This window comes from Euprymna scolopes, chromosome 6 (assembly GCF_053919585.1).
Source record: "Euprymna scolopes isolate OS-2025 chromosome 6, ASM5391958v1, whole genome shotgun sequence".
NCBI classification, from domain to species: Eukaryota; Metazoa; Mollusca; class Cephalopoda; order Sepiida; family Sepiolidae; genus Euprymna; species Euprymna scolopes.
This window is the reverse complement of record NC_136487.1, coordinates 17,240,625-17,267,105: the sequence shown is the minus strand read 5'-3', so window position 1 is coordinate 17,267,105 and position 26,481 is coordinate 17,240,625. Positions and strand designations below refer to the sequence as shown.

General features: G+C 32.7%; 1 protein-coding gene across 3 annotated transcripts in view; it reads right to left on the bottom strand.

Annotated features, from left to right (window-relative positions):
• Positions 1-26,481, bottom strand: part of LOC145277545 (multidrug resistance-associated protein 1-like) — a 164,115-nt gene that overhangs the window by 18,199 nt on the left and 119,435 nt on the right. For all 3 annotated transcript variants that reach the window (XM_080129014.1, XM_080129015.1, XM_080129013.1), the window contains 8 exons: positions 22,776-22,965; positions 18,784-18,859; positions 15,327-15,480; positions 12,535-12,766; positions 10,000-10,310; positions 8,269-8,468; positions 4,889-5,015; positions 688-789 (listed from right to left, as the gene is read on the bottom strand). In XM_080129014.1, the coding sequence (XP_079985140.1) occupies positions 688-789; positions 4,889-5,015; positions 8,269-8,468; positions 10,000-10,310; positions 12,535-12,766; positions 15,327-15,480; positions 18,784-18,859; positions 22,776-22,965 (1,392 nt within the window). The remainder of the gene's footprint in view (positions 1-687; positions 790-4,888; positions 5,016-8,268; positions 8,469-9,999; positions 10,311-12,534; positions 12,767-15,326; positions 15,481-18,783; positions 18,860-22,775; positions 22,966-26,481) is intronic.

Genomic DNA, 26,481 nt, shown 5'->3' with positions numbered 1-26,481 from the left:
ATATTTGTTTGAACACCTGTTTTACCTGCTGTCATGTTTTAGAGGACTTCTAGAAATTGATTTAACATACTGACCTATCTCTGGCCATGTTATTTATTCTTCTATCAAATCCATCCGTAACATTTCTTACTTTGGCCTTCCCCTGCTACCTCAACTGTTTTATACTTATTTACGCTTCTCATCAACTCCCCAGTTTGATCTCTGCTATTACACCAGCAAACCCAACCATATGTTCAAGCACACAAAACAAGGATTTTTCATGTAAGCCTAAATTTGTTTATTTCTAACAAAATTCCAAATCTTCTTTAAAATTCCTAAATCGACTTTGTTTATCTAATTTCTGAGTCCTGAATAAACATTCCAAACTGTAAATACAGTTTCTAAAATCTGATTGTCTTATTTTTCTAATAATAATATTTGGCCGGGTTACCCAGCGTTCTCCAGTCAATATCTAACAATATAACATCTTTGTTCCATGACGAGCACGTACATCAAAAAGATTTTCAGTTTTTTTGGGTTTTTTTTTTTAATTAAGTATAATTCTAAATAATCACCTAATTTATTTCTTCATTGTTAACGAAAACAAGATTTGTCAAATTGGTGACTAAACCACGGTAAGAGCATTGCAAGCGAAAAAAAAAAAAAAGATAAAATCCAAGGGAGATAATCAAAAGAAGCATTACTTACCTCAGGTACAAGAGAAGAATATTGTTTAATTCTTTCCACAGAAACAACGTTCGATTGTAAAGTGCAAAAACTTGTGACTAAAATGTTTAGAAATAATGTAATCTGAAAAAAAAAAGAAAAAGAAATAACGTAATCTGAAAAAATAAAAAATTTCACCAAATTGAAAAAAAAAATTTTTCAATTTGGTGATTTAGGGCGAATTGGACTAAAAAATGACTTGGGTATATTTACACAAAACTATATTTGATCTAAATTATGATTAAGACAAAAGCGATCTGACCTTCTGACGTTGCAGAAAAAAATACAATGGGCATGGCTAAGCAATAGACAACTATTACAAGGATAGTGCCTTACTTATTTTAATGGTTAGTCAAAATTAATTTTTTGTGGCTATTTGATTTTGTGATTTGCTTGTTTTTCTCTAGACACTTACTGAAAATAAAATGTTATTTGGGGCATATTTTTCCTTATACATAGAGCTCTAGATCATGTGACCACTGGATTGTCAAGCATTGGTTGATCTAATCATGTAGTAACCCATATATAAGTTTTGACTCATTGCACTTTCTTTCCTTATGCTCTTTCTTTTTTTGGGTGAGTGGGCTTTTTTGGGAGGTGGGGGGGGGTAATCATCAAATTTTTTTATTTTTTTTTTATTTTGTTTAACCGCATATCAACCCTTTGTGGGTTATTTAATGCTGAAGCAGTTATTTTGGGAATAGTATTCGATGTTGTATCCAGTTATTTTAGCGTTCCATTTGTTGGATTGATGTGAGTGGCTTCTTTTTGGTTGAACAAGCATAGATTATTTTTATTTATTAGATTTTCAATTTTCTTTCTGTTTCCTTGCATCCCCATAAGGTGTTGTGACTATTTAAGTCCCCTAGGAAAATAAAGGGTTTGGGTATTTGCCCTATTAAGTTCTCCAATTCATTTTCATCTATTTGTTCATGTGGAGGTATGTATAAAGAACAAATACTTATCGGTTTGTGTAGAGTTGCTCTTATGGCAACCGCTTGCAAATTTGTTTTTAATTCAATTTGGCTCTTGGGGTATGTTATTTTTAATGAATACACCACCAGAGGCTCTAAGTCCTGTATTATGAATGTAATTATATTGTTGATAGTGTTTTATATTCAAATTGTCCTCATTCTTAAGGAAGGTTTCTCGGAGACAAATAATCAAAGGATTAAATTTGGTTTGCAACAATAAAATTTCATTGTAATTTGCCTTCAATCTACGGCAATTCCATTGGATTATCTTGTAATTCATGAGGATTTTTTTTTGGTTTGAGGAGTAACTTCAGTTTCCATGTCTTCTAATTCTGTAAATCTATTTGTAGTAGTAGTAGTAGTAGTAGTAGTGGCTTCTGTTTGTAGTAATTTCTTTATATTATTTTGTTTTTCAGTAGATGTATCTTTTGTTTGTTTTTCAAGTGTGTTTTTTTCACCACAGGGAAGACATATTGGTGACCTGTGTGGTCTTTCTTTTAACTGATTTTGTTTTTCCTTAGTTTCGTCTTTTTCAGCATCTGCACGACGTAATGGTGATTTTTGTGGTCTTTCTTTTGATCGCTTTGTTTTCTTGGATATTCTGATTTTGGTTGAGAATTTGTTTTATTGGTAACATTAGTTGATGATTTAATGGGATGATTAATTTTTGATGATATGTTTGGTTTGATTTAATTTATAAATTTGGGACAGTCGTTTGGTCCCAATTGTTACAATTTTTCTATTAGTATTTCGTATTTGGAGTCTTAGTGATGTTGGATGATATACAACTTGAGGTGACTTGAGAGTATGTCTTTTCCTTCATGTATCCATCTACTATTTTCCTGGCTTCGAGGAAGGAGATGTTTTTGGTATGTTTTATTGACACTACTTCCTTTTCTTTCTTCCAGATTCTGCATACTCTAGCATAAGCAGGATGGTTTTCTCCACAATTTGCACATTTGCAATCAAGATTGCAGTCATTGACAGTGTGGTCTGGATCTTTCTGGTTACATCTGCCGCACACTGCTTGTCTCCTACATGTATCCTCATGGTGCCCAAACTTCTGGCATTTAAAGCACCGAAGTGGGTTTGGTATAAAGGGTTCAACTTTTTTAACGTTGAACTCAATTTTAATTTCTTTTGGGATAGTGAGTCTATCGAACTGCATAATGTAAGTGTTCGTAAGTATAGGCTGATTCTCCTTTTTTATTGTAATTCTTTTAACGTTTATTACTCCTTAGTTTTTAAGTTCTTTTGTTATCTCTTTAGTAGTGCACATTGATTTTACTACACCTTTGGATGTATTCAGATTCTTGTGTGGATAAGTTTTGATATTTATGTTGTGGAAAGTTTTCATTCCAAGGAGAAAAGTGGCATATTTTTCTCTTTCCACTTCCACCAGTAGGGTTTTATTTTTTAAAGTTTTTATATTTTTGGGGGTAATATATGCTGATATAATTTTATGTACAATAAACGGTGATAAGTCAGATATTTTTGTTTCTTTGGTGGATTTCAATACAATAAATTTTGAGGATGTTTGATGTAGTTCATTATCTGAACTATCCGAGTCGATGTGTTAGCGCTTGGAGTTTTAATACTTGGCCATATATATATATATATATATATATATATATATTTTAATTCATTGTTTATGCTCCCCACCCACCTCAGAGTCCAATATTTGGGCATGTTAAGAGGGGAGCCCATTTGCCTTGTCATGCCAGGGCTACATAAACAGTATACATATCCCACATGGGAGCCATGAGCACCCAGAATCCTTTAGTTACACAATCCAAGTCATTTGTGGTAACTTTCGGCACTATACAGCCATGTCATGACTTTAATCATTTGGCACATTTGACCCTAGCCACCACTTTCTAACACATGGAAAAAAGGGGAAAAATGTATATAGTTTATAGTGGTATAAGGTAGAACTGTATTTGTTACAGTTTAGAGGAAATTGATAGAAAAGTAGATGTGTTAGGGCTTGACATAACTAGCCGATTGATCGGATCGGCCCCTCTGACTGCCCGTCTAGCCTTGTACAAGGCCAAAATGGAGTGTTGCAACTGATATCTTTAATTTCCCTAGATATCAGTTGCTCAGCCACCAGGATCCTTTTACGAGTCGCCACCCACGGGCAACAGGTGGCCCCGGTGAGAGGCTTTTACTCTCTGCAGGGGGACAATCAGTGTATTCTAATGCCCCACCGACGGGGTTGGGAAGTAGGGAAGGAAAAAAAAAAAAAGGAAAGGGGCTGTTGTTTTTGTAGAACATAATTAAGTTTTACAAAAGAGAATAGAAAACAAAAACAGAAGTTTAATGTAGGTGCATTTCGTCTCAGGAAGTCACTAGACAGCCTGATCTGGTAGCACCAGGGTTAATCATCAAAGTGATAACATTTGTATATTAACAACTTTAGGAAAAAATATTATCCGGTCAGATTTATTTTCTTATATTTGCCATTTTTTTCAAATAAGGAAAGTAACTCTGTATTTGGCCATTACAAACTTATTTCCCTTTGGAAAAATATAAAATTTAGGAAAAAACATGGCATGGTCTATTGCATAAAGGACAGTTGGTTGTGTATGCGTATTTGTATTCCAGTTAAAAGTAAAAAACACACACACAAAGTTGGTATATTTTTTGATCAGCGTCACCTCAGATGAATAATATCTAAAATTTATGAAATATTATTTATTCTCAATGAGCAAAGTTTCATCGAGGAGAAGGAGGGGGAGTCCAGTTTTTAACCATTTTATGTACTAATTTGGAAAGAAAATGTTGACTCGTTCCTTAAAGAATCTACTGTACATAAGTCTGGCTAGGATGGATTTATTTCCTTTTCTTTTGAAAAAAATATAAAATTTAGGAAAAATTCTGGTATAGTTTCAAATAAAGGAAAGCAAAACAAATTACAAATAAATACAGTATCAGGCAACATCTGATCGGGACAGCTAGTTCAATATAACTATGTAAAAAAAAAAAAAAATGTTATTAATGCGATAACCAAAAAAAAAAAAAAAAGAGAGCAAACAAATTACTGCTGATAGATGTCACGATTCAAGTTGTCTACGTGATGACCTGCCATCTGATTAATTTACAGGATGGAAGAATTGTTTGCTATAAGGCTACAGTGTCTTCTGTCTTGTTGTCATTTTCATCAATCTTTAAAATATTCAATACAAATAAAGTCTAAATGTGTTTACCTGAAAGGCATATGTTAACGAGAGACCCACTTGTACTCCACTGAGAATATCTCTTTCAGCAACGCTAAAAATAGCAGCAGCAAATGATATGAGATTTCCAATAAATTCCAGCCGAAATCCAAGCCACCTAAGAAAGAAAAGATTATCCTTTTAAAAAAGTAAAGCAAACCAAACATTATATTTTTATTGAAACATATTTTCTGTTTACCAATTACAAAATGATTGTGGTTAAATAATAAATTGTTAACTATTCTGTACTTTCAAAAATGGATTGTTAATTATTCTATAATGCCAACTAACAATTTTATAGTTAAATTTGTCACACTGCTGTCCATGCACACAACTCTCAATTTTGCTACTGTCTATGAAAAAATGGCTTTTTATTCAAGTCAGCAGCATCTCATTTGCATATGAAGTAATGAGATCTTGTTACTTCACAAGACATGCAGTATATAATTAGATACATTCAATGCTGCCAAGACTAAACTTGTTTCCTAAACCTTCTCTACCACCAATAGCAATGGCCAAAGACTCTTTATCTGAAAGCACATCTTTTAAACTCCTCGGCCTAACATTCACAGGAAACATGAGTTGGAACAATTACATTGAGAGCATTGCCAGGACCGCTGTGAAAAAGGTAGGTTCTCTCTACCGTGCTAGAAAGCTACTGACCCCTGAAAGTATCCTATACCTCTATAAGGCCACCATTCGCCCATGTATGGAGTATTGTTGTCATATTTGGGCCGGTGCATCTGCTACTAGTCTCTCACTCTTAGACAGGGTTCAAAATAGAGTCGCCAACCTAATAGGTCCTGAACTATCATCCAAGCTTCAGCCTCTGTCCCATCGACGCAATGTAGCATCCCTCTGCCTGTTCTACAAGTACTTTAACGGTGTATGTTCCGACGAGCTGCAAGCACTTGTACCCCTTCTACGTAAATACCCCCGACAAACCCGACAAGCATCAAAATCCCACCCCTTCACAGTTGAGATCCCTAAATGTAAGAAAGCCTTCTACTCCAGTAGTTTCTTCCCCAGAACCGCTAGACTTTGTAATTCCCTTCCGGGTTCCTGCTTCCCCAACTGTACTGACATGCAGAAGTTCAAGTGTAACATGAACCGACATCTTGCTGCCCAACTCCCCACCTAGTACCCCTGTAGCCCATGTCCCTAATAGTAATCCCCTACATCAAAGTGGCAATGTGCCTTGTTTGGGGTGAAAATGTAATAAAAAAAAAAAAAAAAAAGACGCAGTGCCATTATGTTTTTGCTTTTAAATTCTATTTTACCCAATGCCAGGGATCTTACATGCTGCATGGTATCAAAGATTTGTGCCAATTTTTAACTGTTATTTGCTAATGAGCATTTAATCATGATGAATAAAACTAATTTTAATTAAATACTGTACTTTGGGGTGATCGCACCAAATCCGGGGGGTAATTGCGGCAACTAAAAAAAGTGCTCTTCATATGCGCAATTACCCTGGACTTGGCGCAATTACCCCAAAGTACCGTACTAGTTTTACCTACCCAGCAAGGAGTCACCACTTATCAAGGCCCAAAGACCACTCGAAGACAAGGGTCAATTGGTAAATTGGATTACTTAAGGGGATGGCTCATCAAGAATTTGTTTACATTGAACTTTAAGACAATCATATTGTAGTCAGCTGGAAAGCAGGGAAACAGAAGAGAGTCCCATAGACAGGCAATTCTAAGAAGCTTTGTTCTTGGAATCTATGTTTAGGTTTAGGCACAGATAAAGAGTGGGGAAATTATTGATAGTGGTTTCAGCTAAACATTTTTTTTTGTGTGAATGTTTGACAAGGGGGGGGGGTCATAGATTGGAGTTCAGACAAGCACTTGCCATGAAAATAACGATAAAGCAGAGAAATTTGCAACGTCTCTTCTGTGGGAAAGAGGTTGCAGGGAAGAGAAAGTAAAAAAAAAAATGAATAATTTAAAATTTAAACATATATAAAAATTTAAAAAACAAACAAAAACAGTAATATAGGATATGAGTAAAATTACAGAAGTCCTCTTGACTAGCAGACAACTAAGTCCTTATTCATTCTCAGTTGTCTGCTAGTCAAGAGGACTTTCAAGAAATGAAAGACAATGATGAAAGAATGGAGGAGACCAAGACAGTAGAAAGGGGGGGGGTGACATATAAATAAAAGAAGCTGAGACAGTGCTGAATAATTTAGTGTAAAAAGTAATTTGAAATAGCAGTTTAGAATCCCCTCCCCTCCATAATAAACTTCACTCATAACTTTGGATTGGTTTGAGTGTTTTTTTGTTTTTTTTACAGCATAACAACCCATAGGGTTATTTAATGCCAAATCTAGTCATTTTGGTAAAAGTTTTTATGTTTCAAATACTTTATATCTTTAAATATTTATTTTTGGCACTACTGAATCAGGCTGTCTGAAGATACAGGCTCCCTGACCGTAATTGTGCCAAACATTGATGTATATTTTTCCATTTCCAAAACTCAACCATGTTCTGCAAATTCAAAAACAATTTTATTCTACAAAACAATCAAATCAAACACCATAAATGAATATTTGAAGATATAAAGCACTCGTAGTTGTAAGAGTTGAGTCAAGCGGGATTTTGTATCCTTCTAGCTCGTGGTGAGCTCAATACAAAAATACAAATGGCTGTGCCCATGTATTTGGTATTTATAGAAATCAGAAGAGGTTACTCTGGTTGCCTGGCTGTTCAGGGGGAGATCACTTATTGCACCCATTGTCAGAGACAGAGCTCTTATATACAGTAGTAAAAAAACCTTTTTTTTTTTTTAATTTGGCATTAAATAACCCAAAAGGGTTGATATGCCATAAAACACAACAACAATTCGTGGTGCTTAGTTTGATTGTTTTGTAGATGAAAATTGTTTTTGATTTTTAATTTTGCAGAACATGACTGAGTTTTGCAAAGAGTAAAAAATAAACAATAACATTAATGTTTGGTGCATTTTAGACCAAGAAGCCAGTATCCAGACAGTCTGATCTAGTATCAACAAATCATAGCTTTTTTAAGTAATCTCCTGGGCATAAAATGAGTTTTTTAATAAAGAAAGGGAGAGGAAGCAAAAGAGAGTGGGAGGGGAGGTGAGAGAGAACATATAAGCAAACGAAGAAAAGAGACGTAACTGAATAATTTAATATAGATAGTTGAAATAGCAGTTTAGAACCTCCTTCCCCAAACATAATTTTTTTTAAGTAATCCCTTGGCATGAAATGGTGTAGGTTTTTAATATAAACTACCTTGAACTAGCACTAAATACACAATTAAATATAACATTCTTTTGTTAACAATTTGCAAATTTATTGGAATCAGAAATCTTTGTATAAAGAATGACTTTGGAAAGATACCAACCGATTTGAGGCATAGTTTGTGAAAAGAAGTGCATTCGTTTTGTCCACTCTTTTCAGAGATTCACGATGGAATCGGTCTTGTACTTTGAAGGCACGGATGCATGATGTTCCCGATAAAGTCTCACTGAAATGACTGAAAACGTATGAGCGAGTGATGGATTCAATGCGTTTCAATTGACGTGAAGTTGGTATGTAATAGCGCTGAAATAAAAATAAAATTTTAAGAGGTCAATGTAGTTTGCTTGAAGCATTGTTTAGCTTGTATAAAAAGGAAATTTAACTTTATAGAAGGCAACACAATGAAGAGAAGTAACGGATCAACACAAATTGAAACAAATTAAAACATAATGTAGATAGAATAAGCTATGCAGATTCACCTTTATTAATATATATATATATATATATATTTAAAAAAAAATGTCTAAACTTATAGGCTTAAGCTTAAGGGTTTTTAAGAAATTCAGGGAATTTTACTTAATTGCTTGTCTAATTATTATGAATCAAATTTAATGCAAATTTGAAACATTTGAATTTTTCAAACAAGAAATTGTGCACATATGTCCCATAAAAGCCATTTAAAATATTTCAAGAAACTGCAATTTGGGGAATATTTATTAATTAATGTCTAATATCTATTATTGAATTTCACAAAAATTGGAGGTATCTGAATTTTCATCTCCTTTTTGTTCCCTTTGCATAAAACTTAATTAAACTAAATCTAACTCACATTAACTTTCCTTAAGTCTAGCAGTTGAATTCTAAAATTTATAATGATCGGTTAATTAGTTTAAAAGTAAATCTTTCACACACAGATATATAAACATACTCAACTTTATATAAAGATTAACTAATATTTGCTCATAAAATATCTTTCCTTTGTAAAGATACAATCTCATAATGAGAGAATCAGATTAAATGGGAGGGGGACTCAACAATGAAAAAAAAACAAAAAAAACTGAGAAGCCTTATATAAAAGGTTAAAAAAATTTAGGAAAAAAAAATCAAAATAAAATTTGGTGTAAGTTTATACCCACTTACCATACATGAAGAACCAAAAATACCTCCCCAAGGCAATTAAAAACAAGACACTAAAGACAAACAACTGATCATACTAGCGATTTAATATTAGAATACTGAAATATTTTCATGCGGACAAAACCAAAATTTTTACAGACACACAAGGAGTTTTATTTTAGTAGATATTATATAAATACGTTAGCTGCTTTTTTGTTTTAACCTAGCATTGCCCGAAAACAGTGAAGTTATTTCAGTTTTTAATCTTCATTTGTGCTTAAACTTATACAGAAAAAGAAAGGAGATCCCCAGATGTAAGAGAGCCTTCTCCAACTGTACTGACATGCAGAAGTTCAAGTGTAACATGAACCGACATCTTGCTGCCCAACTCCCCACATGTACCCCTATAGCTTATGTCCCTGATAGTAGCCCTCTACATCAAAGTGGCAATGTGCCTTGTTTGAGATGAAAATGTAATAAAAAAATAAAAGAAATAAAATTTTAAGGGAAACAGCTCTTATATTCTTTAATTAAAAATCTAAGTAATTCCCCTTGCTAAATTTTATTTTTTGGTGGTCATTTAATGTTTCATATTATCAGATTTTCTGAACCGATACAAGTAATTTTTAAAATTAATTGTAGTGAAGTATTGCCAATAACATGGTACAACAATAACAAATGAAAATTGGCCAATCAGAAACAAAGTTATCTTACTTACTTGGACAAAATAGTAGAGAACTGAAAGGGGAACTGCGGCTGCAAGGAAAACTGGTGTATTGATGCTGATAACTAACACGGTACTGAGAATGACAAAGATGTTTAATATGACGGAGCGGAACAAGCCAGGTAGCAAATTGTCGACAACACCAATATCTTTTGCAAAACGATTCAGAATCCTTCCAAGTGGGGTTGTGTCAAAATAAGCCATGGGAGACTTCAAGACGGACTCCAGCATATCACTATGAAGAATCTTGGATGCTGCTATTTGAGTAAATGCAGAGATTACCGAAAAAGCGAGCATCATAAGAGCTGGAAAAAAAAAAAAAAAAAAAAAAAAGTTAAAGTATTTAGGACATATTTACTATATTTTTGTAGGGGGTTATTGTGCATGAATAGAAAAAAATAACAGTACAAAAATTAAAGGTTTTATCATGTTGTAGAGAGCGACCAACACCCCTCTTACAATGAACTATTCCAGAACAATGTATTCATTTATGGTCTGAGTGGGTCGAAAGTGGACTTTGGCTTTCCTTAGTTTGTCCCTTAGTGCTCACATTCCATGAGCGATATTTCTGACAAAAGGCGAAGAATTGCTGTTTTCTAGGTCGAAATCTATCCATCTTATTGTTGGCTAGTTTTTTATCTTGAAGTAGTATTTTTTTTCTTTAGTTCCTTACATCCAGTGGCTTTATGTGTTGTTTGGAGCGATTTCTATTTAAAATAAAAAAATTACCAGCATTCATTTAAAATTTCTAGTTCACCAGCTACATTCTTTGATATCATTCTGACAACCTAGAAACAATCTCACTAGTGATAAGATCTTTTGTTGGAATGAATTATAACCCTGTTCAACCCTAAGAGGTGCATCCTCCCAGGTTTACCTTCTCTCTTTGATAAGAAGTTGGTTTATTGCCAATAACCTGAGGAATACTGACGAGGGCACTCAGGCTGTTTTTGTATTGCCAGAGTGTCCCCACTTCACCTTCTGATGCACTGACTTTTTTCTTCCTCACTTTCTGGCCTTGTGCCACATCTTTTTATGGTGGCAAGGTAATAAATATTGCTGATTTACTATCATTCAGAAACTGGTACTGCTATTTCAAGTAAATGTGATACTATCACCCCCCCCCTCCCAAATCAAGTGTTAGGAATTTAAAAAAAAAAAAAAAAAAAAGGAAAAATATAACAAAAAATATTAAATAAGTTTATCAGCAGAACAAAGATATAGGAAGTTGTTCACCAATGAACAAAAAGAGAACTAAAATAGGATTGTTAATCAAGGTGTGGCAGTAATCAAGGTGTGGCAGTGTGACAATTACAGACAGTCTTGGGTTTGTGACAGTTGAGGACAGTTGCAAGTTTGACAATAGAAGGCAGGTCATGGCTTGGACAAGATTGAGAGAGCTTTAAGAGATTGAGATGAACTAACAACTAACGAACATGGCCACAACAGAACATAGATGTGGATCTTAGCGTGTAGAAGGTCAATGGTGTCACACACCCAGAGTGCAAGTTATATTTGCAGAATGTGTCAGAGTTTGTGTTTTTTGCATTTTGTTTTATTTTATTCTTGTAAGCCCGTATGTACCCCCCCCCCTTGGCAGCCGGAAATGTGAGAGACGACGACTCAGTCAGAAGAGAAGACAAAGAAGAAGCAGAAAACCATGAAAACAATGTCGGGGTCAGTGATGTTGTCGAGTAGGGGAGCACATGTGTTATTAAATGAATATATATTGCTATGTTCTTGTTATGAAGCGTTTTTATATTTATAAGTAACCGTGAAATTATTCTCGAGTAATTATCCTCGGTCTAACATTGCAAAATATTGACATTAAACTTTGAATAAAAAAGGAGTTTATTCCTTTTGAATGTCTAACAGGAAAGAGAGTGAAGCTACTTTTTAACTGCAACAATTATGTAGTAGTAGTAGTAGTTATAGTAGTAGTAAGAGTGGATATATGATGAATGATTTTCATCTGCCTTTACGAATTACTATCATTCAGAAATTGGTACTACTATTTCATATAAATGTGATACTATCGACCCCCCCCCATCTATTGCCAATATATTTTAATTGATTACAGCTGTTATGATCATGATGATATCTCGCATTGACAAGACAAAAGTTGCTGGGTGAAGAAGTGTGAGTATAGATTTGTTTCAACATGTGCGCTTTCCATCACAAGCTTGCAGTACTAGTGAGTGGAATACTGGTATAACACGTGGTTTCAATTCACCGCAAACCCTTAAAAACAGACCCTAAGACGTGCTTGAAAATGACCCGCTAACAAACAGAACTGGTGTCTTTGTATTTTTAATTTTGTGACAACAACCAAATAAAGTATTTCATGCTTGATAAACTGAGGTTCGTACACATTTTCTGATTAGTTCAACATCATCATTATATTGTTTGATGTTTGCTTTACATGCTGCCATGCATGGCGTGGCTTTAAAAAAATTATTTATTCTCCAATGGCTTTTGGCCTTAGGTTGTGATTAGTAAAAAAAAAAAAAAAAAAAAATTCTGCCTGACCTTGTGTAACTCCAAGAGCACCATAAATTCCCAAATAATAATTTGTGCGCTTTTCATATGCGGAAGAGTTGAAATTCGAGACATTCTGAAGTAGAGGATCCTGTGTCCAATTTCTTAACCAAACTGAAGAATAAACGTTACTGAATTGGTAGAAAATACCAAAAAGCAACATGACAACCGTAAGACCAAATCCCATCGAATGAACATATTTCATGTAGACTTGGAAATCCACCTGAAAGACAGAAAAAAAAAAAAAAATTGCATTCATATTTCATACAGCAAAAGATTTGGGAAAAACTGACTTTGTAATGTTTTCTGAATAAAGCCCCCTCCCCCTTCTACACACACATCTACATAATAATAGCCTTGTTCCTATATTAATAGTCAATCTTTAAGTAAAGAATCACAGACTTGACCAGAGGAAAATAATCGCAGACTTGACCAGAGGCAATGAATTATAGACTCCTCTTCATCAACATTGCACACCGACAAATCTCAACTCCAATGTTCTTTCTTATGTGTCAAAAATTCAACTACCCGTCTTCCTCAATTAGTCTTCCTTAAAGTAGCTGTTCCAATTTCAAATGAAGGATATTATAAAAATTTAATAACAAACACATTCTTTTTTCCATTGAAAAATAAAGTGCCCTATGTGCAAAAGAGTCCATATTTAAAAGCTGGGAACCCATCATTTTTTTTCTCGATTGTTACAGTAGGAAACATTTAATACTTATTTATATTTTAAACCACAGAATTATTACATTTTCTAGTAAGGGACAGAGTTAGAAAATTGCAATAATTAGTTTGCAATCCAAAGCAAAGAAAAACATTTTATTTCACATATTTCTGTCTCCATCAAGTCTCTGCCTGTTTATTGTTGAAACTATGTGGGAATAAACCTAATTTAACTTGTAAAGGAGGAGTTTGTCCTTATAATTAAACTAATGGTAACTCATTTTTAATAAACAAGGCTTATAGAATTAATATCTACCCAACAGCCCTTCCCTATTTCTCCTGCCTCCTTACACTATCTTTAATTTATTATAAAATCGTATATATTAGTATATTTATATTTCTTGTAAATCTTCATTGTAATTTCCTTTCTCTGGTATCATTGGTGAATATACATGTTGTATAATGGTTTGTTTGAATCCTTGCAACTAAATTCAAGCTGGACATATTTGTGACACCTCGAGTCACAAACACTACTTGTTCCACTTTAATTTTATTCAAAAATTCATAAAATTCTTGCATCACTAAAAATAGCAAATCTCTTTACTACTATAATTTGGTTTGGCATTGTTTTACGGCATATCAACCCCCTTTTTTTAATGCCAAAACTAGTAATTTCAGAAAAAGTGTTTATGCTTCAAGTTCTTTATATCTTCAAATATTTATTCATGGAGTTTAGTTTGTTTGTTTTGTAGAGGAAAAATATTGATTTTGCTTTTGGCTTTGCAGAACATGATTGAGTTTTGCAAAGAGAAGAAAAACTCCAATAATATCAATGTTTAATGCATTTTGTATCATTTGGTAGCATCAGTCTTACTTGTATATTTTCTTTAGGATAAATACAAAAGTAAAGTGATCTATTAGCTTACTATCTAATTTACATGTGTTTATTGTGCATACAAACACACTATATAAATTAGCTGGAAAGAGTCACTGTTTAAGGGACGATAGAAATACATAGATAGTTGAGTGAAAACTGGGTGACTTGTTCAGTCAAATATGAATTAAAATTAATAAGAACAATTAAAAGAAATTGTTTCAAGCATAATTCAATCCTAGAACTAATGTATATTTTAGTATATATTTCGTGTTATTAAAGTAAAAAAAACTTTAAGAAAACAAACGTAGATTGATTCACATTTAGTATAATACTAGCGAGGGGGTGGGGTGGGGGGGCTGCCCAGTCGTAAAATATGCTTAAATATATTTTCATGCAGATTTCATATTTATTATTACAGAGCCAATTTTCTATTGAATATTATATTGTACCTAATATATAGTAATGATTTTAAAAGTTTAAAAAGAAAAAAAAAATGACTTGGGTATTATCAGCTAGAATCAAAACATTCAGCACTCTAGCTGCATTCCCTACCGTTTGAGCTATTGACTGATAAATAAGAAAGATTTAAAATTAAACTTCAGGCTATGAATGAATTTGCGCATGTGCAAAAGTAATAGAAATAAGTTGGTAAGTTGAAATGAACATTTTGCATTTCAACTTGCCGACACATTTCTGTACACGTTATTCATCCATCCAAACAAAGATTTTACAAGTTATAAACCATCCTCTGTGTATAATTACTATTTCCTGTTAATTTCAGTGTTATGTGACCAGTAGTTTAAGAAGTTATCAGTTAAATATTTATACAGACAGGCATACACATCTGTTTCACATATAATAAATATATATAAATATATATATTATATATTTTGTATTTTGTGTACAGAAAGTTGTTAAATAAGACAAGTCATAGGTACCGTCAACCAATACTCATCTCATGAGATGAGTATTGGCTGAAGAGAGCTTGATATGGATATCTTAAACGGTCCTAATTATCGGGCTTGAAACCGACGGTACCAATGACTTGTCTCATCCAACAACTTTCTGTACACAAAATAAAAAATATAAATACGCTCTTTTTTTTGGATTTTCCTTTTAATTGAGCACTCTGCTGGATTTCTTTTTCCAAAAAAACTAATCATATATATATATATATATATATATATATAGGTAGATTAGATTAGATTAGATAGGAATATAGTTTGATCTTTTCTCTTACCTGTCCAGTCTCCAGAAACTCATCCTCAGTCAGTCGGCTAACAACCGTTGGAAGTTCTTTTATTTCCTCTGTAGCGGATTTATTTGAAACGACAGATGACATCCGCTTTAGTTGACGCGAGGTAGAAGAATCCACAGATATTGATCGTTTCATACTGAATAACAAGGGTTCAAATAAGAAATTAAGTAAAGATTGTGCGTTTCAATACTTCAGTCTTTCAATGCACACACACACACACACACACACACACACACACACACACACACACACACACACACACACACACACACACACAAACAAACAAACAAACTGTTACATAGTGAAGAGGTGGGGATGGAAGAAGATGAAAAAATGCAAAGCTGTGATTGGTTAACAGAGACTTTGAAATAGTCCCTTTCCTGCCTCCCCCACGACGACAGGGTTAGACATGTGAGGCACCATCTTGAAAAGCAGAGTTAAGACAAAATAAACAAAAAAGATTTCTCCTTCACTGACCGAGGATAAAACAGATACGATTTCATACTTTTTAACAAATTAGGTACAAGGTCATCAAGTATGTGGAGTAAGGGATCCGGTGGTCATTCTCTATCCTACTCTAAATCAAATTCATTATTCATTTATTATGAAGGTCTACGCAACTACTACCAATATTTAATTTTATATATATAATATAATGAAGTCATCAAAGAATATATCTTTAACAAAGCAAAACTTACAAAGATAGAGAAAGCTCAACAGTTAAGAGGAGCAATTAAATATCTATAATATAAATCTCATGTCTGTTCAAATGTATGTATGTCTGTATATCTGCCTAAAACTTTTGACAGAGGAGACCGATTTTCACAAGATCGGTATCATTTTGAAGCTCAACCCTTCGGACGACAAATATCGAAAAATAAGCTAAAAACCCTCAACTACATGGAGAGGTCGCTTTTTTCGCCAATATTTTCGATTGACTAGCCTTAATTTAAACCTTCGCCACTTCCGTCTTTTTTTTTCACATTCTTTTCCTCCTTTGCGGTATGGGTTCGAGCCTACCTGCTTACTGCCACTTTTTTTTTTTTGCTCAACACACACCTCCAAATACTTGGGCAACGCCGGGCACGAGGCTAGTATTAAATAAAAAATGAGGCATAAAAGTTACAAATAACTTCATCATATCATCAGATCAATAATGCTTAATTCTTTCCTCCTAGTTATAACATTTTTTTATATTTCAAAGTTTTTATTCTTGTATTTTATATCTCCTTTAATATACCTTAATATATATTTCTTTCATTTCAAATCGAAATGTTTTAAGCTAGTTTTTATCTATATATTTTACATTTAATACAATTCTGGCTCCTCTTCTGATGAGAAGCATTTAGCTTCAAAATGTCATGGCCTAAAAAGGTTTTTCTATTAGTCTTTTAATTGATCTGATATAAAGTTATTTGTAATTTTTATTCCTCATCTTTTATTTAATATATCTTAGTGTTGAGATGATTAATTGGAATTGGAAAAAATTGGAACTTTTTGGGAAATTCGTATCGGAATCAGAAAAAAATGGTGTCTATTTTCTGATGCCAAAACCGATTCCTTTACTTATCTTTTTTTTTTTATTTGATTTTGTTTAAAACAAAATCTTCCACTGCTAGTAGTAATGATAAAATAAATATTCATTGATTTTAAACAACCAATAAAATTAAAATGTATAGATCATACCCCCCCACCCCACCGCAAATGTATTTTTACGTTTGAGAAAATATCTGCATATTTAACGTGTGTTTTATGATATTTAAGAGAAAATAACTTCCATAGTTCAATACTTAGAAATTTATAAAGAATCAGGATCAGAACTGGTAATTGTACTGGAATCGAAAATCTGGAAAAATATTTGAATCATCCTATCACTATATATATATATATATATATATATATATATATATATATATATATATATATATATACACACATAGGGTGTCCCAATAAAATGTATACACTCTTTAAAATATCTCAACTTGCTACATGAATACGCTATGCCACGTTCCCAAGAGATGTTTAGAAATAAAGAATGGCACTTCCAGCAGGATGGAGCACTTCCCCACTATCATCATGACCTAAGAGGATATGTTGAAACCTGCGAAACAGGTAGTTAAGACAAAGAGGAAGTATCGAGTATTATCCACGCTCACCATATTTGAGCCCCCCTGGATTTTTCTCTTTTTTGGGAGGCATGCTAAACACACAATTCACACCCAAAACGAGCTACAATGAAGGAGTTGAAAGCAACCATGTGTCATTTGAAAAAAATAAATAATCAGCTTAACTTTCATAACATGTGCCCCAAGCTTAATCTTCTGGACATTAGACAATATCACCATTGAAGAACACCACATGGATTCTCTACTTCTGAACTCTTCCATTTACCACAATGGCAAAAAAATCTGATGGCGTATTAAGAAAAACTAACCCAAAACTTTCATCCATTCTTTTGATGTGACCAAACTAACAAAGTCTCCTGTTCTGCAGAAATCTCTCTAAACTGTGCAGATTTAATCTTTCTCTGAGGTCCTCAGATCTAAGCCTGTTTTTTAACCTCACGTAGATCTATCATATCATTCTTATACATTGCACCATGCACATACCTGATAGACTCTTCTTAGTCAACAATGGTAATGCTCTGCTGGTTTGTAATGACAGAAGTTCCTGAACTTAGTCCAACTCCTAACAATAGCACCAGTTTTCACTGTGCTCCAATGTTATCATGAAGGTAACAAAACTTCTGGACAACTCCAATGCCATTCAAATATACTTTCTCCTCATTATTATCCCTTTATGGCCTGGTTGAACTAATTTGTTAAGTTGTAAATAAATAACGGCATAAATAAAGTGGGAATGGATTCAAACACCCATTGTACATATTAGTTCAGTGTGTTTTATTGAAATATACTTCATTTCCAGTTTGAAAACAATCATAGTATCATTAACCTTTAAAATAACAAAAATCATCAATAAATATTTTTTAATCATCTACATTAGAATTCAGGTCATAAAGGCTTATAGAAGAAAATGCAACACTTATATTGTAACATTCTCCTTGAACCAACATGTAGCCTCAGTCGCAAAGCAGACAAAGAATAAAAAAGAACTTCAACTCTCCTTTTCTGTTGCACAACGACATGTTTTTCTTCATTCTCTCATTACCACTGTGATATCCTTCATACGATCGTAATTCTTGAATGTCATCCACATCTCTAACGTGATCATGCTCTTTCCTTTTTTTTTTATCGTCTTTTTTTTCCTTACTGTGATGTCATTTCGCTCATGGCTTGGTATTTGCACATAGTCATCCATATTAATATTTTGCAACGGCCAAAAGCCACTTGAGAAGAGAATGAGATTGTAAGTTGTGCAATAAACAATACTATGAGCAATATGAAATACCGAGAAGAATTTATAAAAAATAGTCACTTACATGGATGACTTTTCATATGATGTGGAAAGGGCGGAATCATTTTCCGATTCTAGACGTTGGCGGTGAGCAGTTTCATCTAGGAAGCAAAACATTTAATACATGATAAATTAATACAAATTCTAAGTAGGTAAGATTAACAGATACTTTTAAAAAATTTATATATTAATAGATTACCTGTGACCCGTTGGGTCAGTATATGTTATAGCTAGCTATGAAATAGTGAGCATACAGAATTAATGTAAGTGACTATACAGAATTAATGTATAAATGTGTAGAAATTAAATGCATGCAAACAAATATGGCGACCAGTGAAAACAATACAAAATACATTCGATAATAAACGTCGTAACATCATTACCCTTAGTGACAAATATAAGAGGGTGTAATCTAGGTAGATATGATTAACAGATATTTTTTTAAAATCTATAAATTATTTACAAAATTATATAAGATTAGATTGTTAAATGTGCTATATGCCTGTTAGAAATCGATTTCCAAATTAACCTATCTCTGACTAGTTGTTTTATCTCTCTCATTCAGTTTCTTTATTAAATTAAAAAAAAAAAAATTGGAGATCAAAATTGCATTCAAAATACAAGATCTTTAGACACCAGCGGATTATTTGGACGATTGTTCTCATCTTGGATATTATTCTCACAATATTTTGGCTGATGTAACCTCTAATCTTTCTTCAGGTGCATCTTATTAGACTCAAAAATCGTTATGTTGACCTCAGAAGTCTGTATGGCATATTAATTTGCACTTAATATTTAATCCACAGGGATAGTTTGCTCTCATTGTGTCAGCCATAATCAAATAGAAATCTTAGGTAATTAATAATAATTGTATACTCAGTATCGCCTGTACGTAGGATTGAACCCTCAACTTCTAGAAGACTGTCACTTGGAATCAAATATTATTTAGCACTTTTATCTGCTTGGCTACAAGTCTTTGCAGATAATTCAATTATCAATCCTTATCTAAAAAATTCTGACACGTTTAAATAAGCGTATTTAACAAAAATAAAGAAAAAAATTGGAAACTAAAGTAAATAATCCCAAGTAGTGATGAACGGTTACAGTGAATATATATATATATATATATATATATGAGCAAACAGTTAATAAAATATGTTAAAAAACACTTTGAAATGAGTTAAAAACATATTTAATCTGAAAAGGAAACACTAGATAAATGGATAGTCCTTAATCTGCGGAGTTTCGAAGAAATACTTTCCTTCTCATCAGAGGGTAGGAATTAGCAAAATGCAGGATCGGATTTTGCATGCAGAAGTATTTGATGAAACAACAAGTAAGTCAAAGATCTTACTTGAAAATAAAAAAAGTGAAGGAGAGGGAATATGGTGAAGAAAAAGGTGATTACACATGAATGGATAGTCTGGTGGAAGATAAAAAATCCAGTGACGGTAAAATCCAAATGTAAAACTTCAAGAAAGTTAAAAGAATTTCCATTTGTACATTTTATATATATATATATATATATATATATATATATATATATATATATATATATATATATATATATATAATGAACCGAAAGATCAATGTACAGTGTAACCCGGATATAAGACACTCGAATACAAGAAAAACGGATATAAGTGAGATTTTCTCTGATCCCAAATTAGAGCCTGTGTTAATGTACAGTTTAACCCGGATATAAGAGTGCTGTACTCCCCCCCCCCTCGGAGGGATAAGAAGTCTCATATATGGGTTACATTGTATTATCTTGAATTAAGCAAACTTATCAAGATAGTAAAAGCTCTACTCCGTTAAGAGGAGCAATTCACAAATTAAAAAGATGAGATAAAAGTAACATAGAACTTTATAAAAATCATCAGATCAATAAGACCGAAAATGAAAAGAAAATGGAAAAGAACCTCTTTTGGCCATGGCATTTCGAAGCTAAATGCTTCTCATGAGAAGAGGAGAAAGACTGGCATTATACTAGTTTAAGGGTATACAAATAAAACTGGCTTGAAAACATTTAGATTAGAAATGAAAAATATGAAGGGTGAGAAATAGTGGGGGATTATTAAAGGAGATGAAAATGAGAATAAAAAAGTAGAGGTAAGGAAAGGAGTAAAAACAAAAAATAATAAATCTATATATTTATTAAGTTCGAAATTATGATTTTTAAAATGATCGTTTTCGTGATGTTCCATGAATTCAACATAAAAAAAAAGCAAATATAATATCTATGATAGTATGATGCAAGAGTATAAGATGTATGATAGTTTCCGAGATGATATAAGTTTTTATTGAAAACAAGTCGTCATCATCAGGGATTTTTCACCAAGGTTACAAAATAGCATCATGACAACAAGTTAGTCAGACATACAAAAGGGACATAACCAAGGAAATGATTGTTCACATTCTAATAAATTATACAATGAATAAAACAATTTAATAATTACAGAATTCAACCCGGAGAATAATTCAAAAGTTAGAAAAGCATGAGAATTAAAAATTTACGACTTTGCTATCAAATAAAATAAGATTTTCAGTTTATAGAAATGTTTTCAAGTTTATCTGGTAACGTAGAAAAACTATATATAGTTTACCAATTGTATTGTACACTAAGTTTAAGTAGTACTAAGAAAAGTGTGTATATATATGTGTGTGTGTAAGAGATAGAGAGAGAATGTGGTCCTTACTGTCAGATATGGGTCAATGGTCAGAAGTTTACATTAAACAAACACAGCAAACAAACCTCCAGCCATTGAGCTTATATCTGATGAATCTCACCTTGGTGAAGTGAAATAAATTGTGTGTGCAATGGCTAAAATATTGGTTTAAGTTTTTTCTTTTTAACAGCTCTGTTCAGTCTTGACAGACAATGGATATCCATTGAAGGGTGCCTGCACGTGAAATTTTTGTGGCAAGAGTTGCACAATCTCCAACCACACCTTTCCTGAGTCGGCACTGTTTTAATTTCAGTTGCAAATATATATAAGTTCAGGAAAACTGGAAACAATGTCGAGATAAGTGGAGAGCACATACAGCACCTTAGTATTCCCAAATGGTTACCCATCTCAGACCGGCTGGGCTCATCATTGCTTAATTTCAGTGATCTGGCGAAAACTGGTGTGTCAACGTGATTATTCCATATATTTTTCTTTTTAACATACATACGTCATAATCATATTGATACACTAGTTCTTGTCAGATCTCTGAGTTAAACAACAATGAACCTGGCGAGTACCAGAAGAGTAACCATTTGGGAATACTAGGTGCTGTAAGAATTGTGCTGTGGTGTAGAAATTTCCAGGTTAGTATCTGGGGGTATCTTTAAAACAACTGGGAGAGATATGTTCTGTTTTTGTTAAGTCATTCATCTAAGAGAAGGAAAATTGATGTAAAACCAGAGGTCTACTGTCTTGTGGCAATCATTTGCACTGACTGGGTTTAGCAGTAACTATAAAAAGAGTGGATGGTTCTACAAAAAGCTTTCATTACTATAAACAAATAATCTGTATGGATTTTGGATAACTTAGTTGTCTGAACCTCATATATCAGGATTCACCAGGAGAGTCCATTCATATCTATAATCATCTACAGACAGATTGTTTTGCTGTATCACAGCTTTTTAATGCAGCTAGACTAGCATCTGCCTTAAGGTAAGATTGAAACTATCGCCTAGATGACAGCATTTCTAACCATTATGTTATGTGGCTACTGCTAAGGTGAAATTACAATGACCAACATTGTCCAAATACCTTAAGTTGCATTTGTTTGCACAAAGAGGATTGCATTATATGCTAGTGGTAGTTTGTTATTTCACTTATCATTATGCTCAACCCAAAAAAGGGAGCATTTATAATCATCCACAGACAGTTTCGCCGTATAACAGTTCTTCAGTATGGCTAGACTAGCAACTGACTCAACTTAGGATCAACTGCTTAGACAACTCTTGGCACTTCTAACTGTATTTGTATGTGTGTGTATGTGAGTGAGAGAAAATCTGGTTCTTACTGTCAGAATCTTCATCTGATAACGCATTGGTTTCTTGTGAATTGTAAGTTGTCAGGAACTGTGCAAAAGTGGCATTATTTTCTATTAGTTCGTCATACGTTCCGATTCCAGATATTCTTCCATTTGAAAGGACAATGATGGAATCCACAAAAGGTAGCCAGTGAATGCCATGGGTAACAAGAACACGTGTCTAAAAGAAAAAAAAAAACTTGAATTTATGATAAACAAATTATGAAAAATTACATGCGTTTGTCCATTTTTTTTTTCTTTCCACTGTTATTATGTTTCCTTACACATCAGCATCACGTTCAGTTTATTTTTCTGCAGAAATTGTCATTTTATCATTGAATGATTACAATTCAATATTCTATTTATTAATAGTTTTATAGACATTTCAAAATTATAATTTTAAATATTGAGCTTCATCTTTTCTGTTCTAAGATAAGTTACATAAAACCTTATTATATCATAAGATCAATAAAGAAGGAAAAGACAAAAATAAATCTTTAGGCCATGGCATTTCGAAGCTAAATGTTTCATCAGAAGAGGAGAATGTTTTTATTTTTGTATAATGCTGGATTTTCTTCTCATATGAATTGCTCCTCTTAATCATGTAGAGCTTTTACAATCTCGATAAATTTGTTTTGCTTAAAGATTGTGTCTTTATCAGGTTTATTTATTACTCTGTGTGTGTGTGTATTTTCTGTCTAGCTTGCCATAGTCTTAAGCTTCTATCTGGGGCAGAAGCCTAAACTATCACCATGAAATATATATATATATATATATATATATATATATATATATAAATTAAATGTTCACATGTTAAGAGACCTGTGACAAATCCTAAACTTATATTGGTCACAGCATTTTTCTTATTCAGTTCGTGAAAAGAACAAAAACATCATGCATTAAATATCTCGGTCAGTCAAAACAACTGCATGCTCTGAATTGGAAAAAATTCATTTTTGGTGAATTTGTAAGAGTCTGCTCCCTGAATTCAAAATAGGGTACTCATGCAGAGAGTGATCTGTGCTGAAATAATAACATTATTATTTAAAAAGCCATTCTTAACATGGGGAGGGGAGGGTGTTTTGTACCTATTCTGTACTTTAACCTTACAATGAAACGACCCAGGTGTCTAACTGTCCTGTGGGGAGGCATTGTAAATAGGTACAATTGAATAAAAAAAACATAATAAAACTTTAATTAAACTTGGAAATACAATTTAAAAAATAGCACAGATCACTCTCTGCATTAGCACCCAAAATAGTTCCTATAAGATAAAAATATTTATAGCTCTAGTTTCTACAGTATTGAACTATTGAAAAAAAAAAGAATTTAAAAATTTATTTATATATATATATACACCCCCACCCACAAGGGACATTCCAAAAATAATGCCTCCAATGTTTTTATTCTGTCTGAATGGATCAGAAGAATTGCAAACTGAATTGTTATGCCTAAACTTCATGATCTGAACGTTTTATCTTCATGTTGCAGATATTGATGGTGTGAGACTAAGAAAGCAACCCTTGTCATAGATGTGTATCAAGAGCAGAGATGAGTTATTGAATTTCTGGCAAAAGTGCATTGAGAATTGTGGTGACTTTGTAGGAAAATAAATTCTAGAGCTACCCCCCCCCCCAATGCTAGTTTTAATGGTGCCACTCATTTTTGTAGTTCTTCAACTTTTTGTGTTAAAAAAAAAAATTGAATATGTGTGTGTATTTTAAATATTTTTGCCATTTTTTTTCTTGTACTCTTTCATGTACTAATTTTCTTTTTCAATGGAAAAAAAATTCTCCCGAAACTGTGAAAGTGCACAAACAAAATGAAAAAAAAAACCCCTAAAGTTTGTCTCCTATATATATATATATATATATATATATTAGAAATTATGAAAATATAAACAAAATTTATCTAGATCAGATTGATTTACGAAAGGATCGAATTTCAAATTACAACAGACAAGCTCAATATTTAGCATTATTGATTGAGAGCTGATATATTTATTTCAAGATATTATCTAATTTATAAAACTCCTTACGTCTGTCTTTCTGTCTCCAGTTTTTCAAAGTGCATCTCCTAAGACGCAAGGTCATAGAGTGGCATGAGGCAGGTCAAATATTTGCATTTTTGTGAACTGTTGCTTTATCTATATATAATTATAAAACTCAAATGACCTTGTAACGATATGTAACCCACTTTCCGGTTTACGACATCCGGTTGTGTGCATGACCTGCGCACTGAAATATTAACGTTATTATTTCGAAATTATTATTTAACATGGGAAAAGTGGGGTTTAAAATAACTTAAAAGTAATACAGAAATGAACGATGTAAAAATAAAAAAAATAAAAAAAAAGCAGATATATCAAAATTTGAATTTAACTATAATAAGTATTATGGTATCTGTTCAGTGCACATTTACCTATAAGTATGGCCAACCACTCATAATTCAGTAACTGTAAATTTTTTTTTTTCAAAAATAATCAATTATAATAAACAGAACGACTCATAGAAATCTATCTATATTCTTTTTTCATCTTAATATACTTTCATAGAAATGTTTCTGTTATGTCAAAAAAAAAACTATTTTCATTACGTCACAAATGTCACGCTCATACATGAATTCCATAGCTAATATAACATACTGACCCAACGGGTCATAGGTAGTCTAGTATCTATATAAAAGCCGGTAAAAATAGCTGTTAAGAGGACAAAATTGAAAAAAAATTGGAACTTGCCAGGAGAGTCCATGTATGCATGTGAAAGAGAGAGAAAGAGAGAGGGAGAATGTGGTTCTTACTGTCAGAATCTTCATCTGATAACGTATCGGTTTCTTGTGGATTGTAAGTTATCAGGAACTGTGCAAAAGTTGCATTATTTTATTCCAGATGTTACTATATACATTTTTATTTTTTACAATCGTAAATCCAATGTTTTGCTTTCGGTATAAATCTTGAAAAATTGTCCACAACTCCAATACACTTTTTTCTTGATACTATCCTGATTTGGACATTTATGGTTGTGTTCAGGCCAGAAATAGTCTGGAGTTTGTTTTGATATACATTGTCTTTGAGATAATCTTACAAAGAAAAATCGGTGAGGGAAGGGTAAGGTCAATGAAGTTTGAAACCCATTCAGGATCATATCTCCTACTGATGAAACAGTTACCAAAGTATGCCCACCCCATATCATTGAACTGTTGGACATTCATGATTGAAACTTGATGGATATTTCAAGGATGAACTAATGTTTATTTGTAACAAATATGCTTGAACTAGCTGGCCGCCCAGTGTTGCCCGGTCATACAATACGCTTACACATGATATTTAAATTTATGCAGATTGCATATGTATGTATTATAGAATCAATCCTCTATTGAATATTATATATTACGAGAAATAATTTGCTCGGTGGACTCATTTGCAAAAAAAAAAAAAATAATAATGATAATACTCATTAAATTCCATCTGTGTTTGTTTACAATATCACATTAGCTGATATTTCGGCTTGATGATCTTAAATAGCCTTTTTTCTGTCATAGATAAAAAGAAGAATTGTTACAGGGGATTTTTTTTTTTTTTATCTAGGTATAAAAGATTATTTTTAAGATCTTATTTTTTCGATTTTTGATACTTATCTTATGAATATTTTTACAAAACATATCTAAGAACACTGCCAGGCATAAATTACTTTTGTGA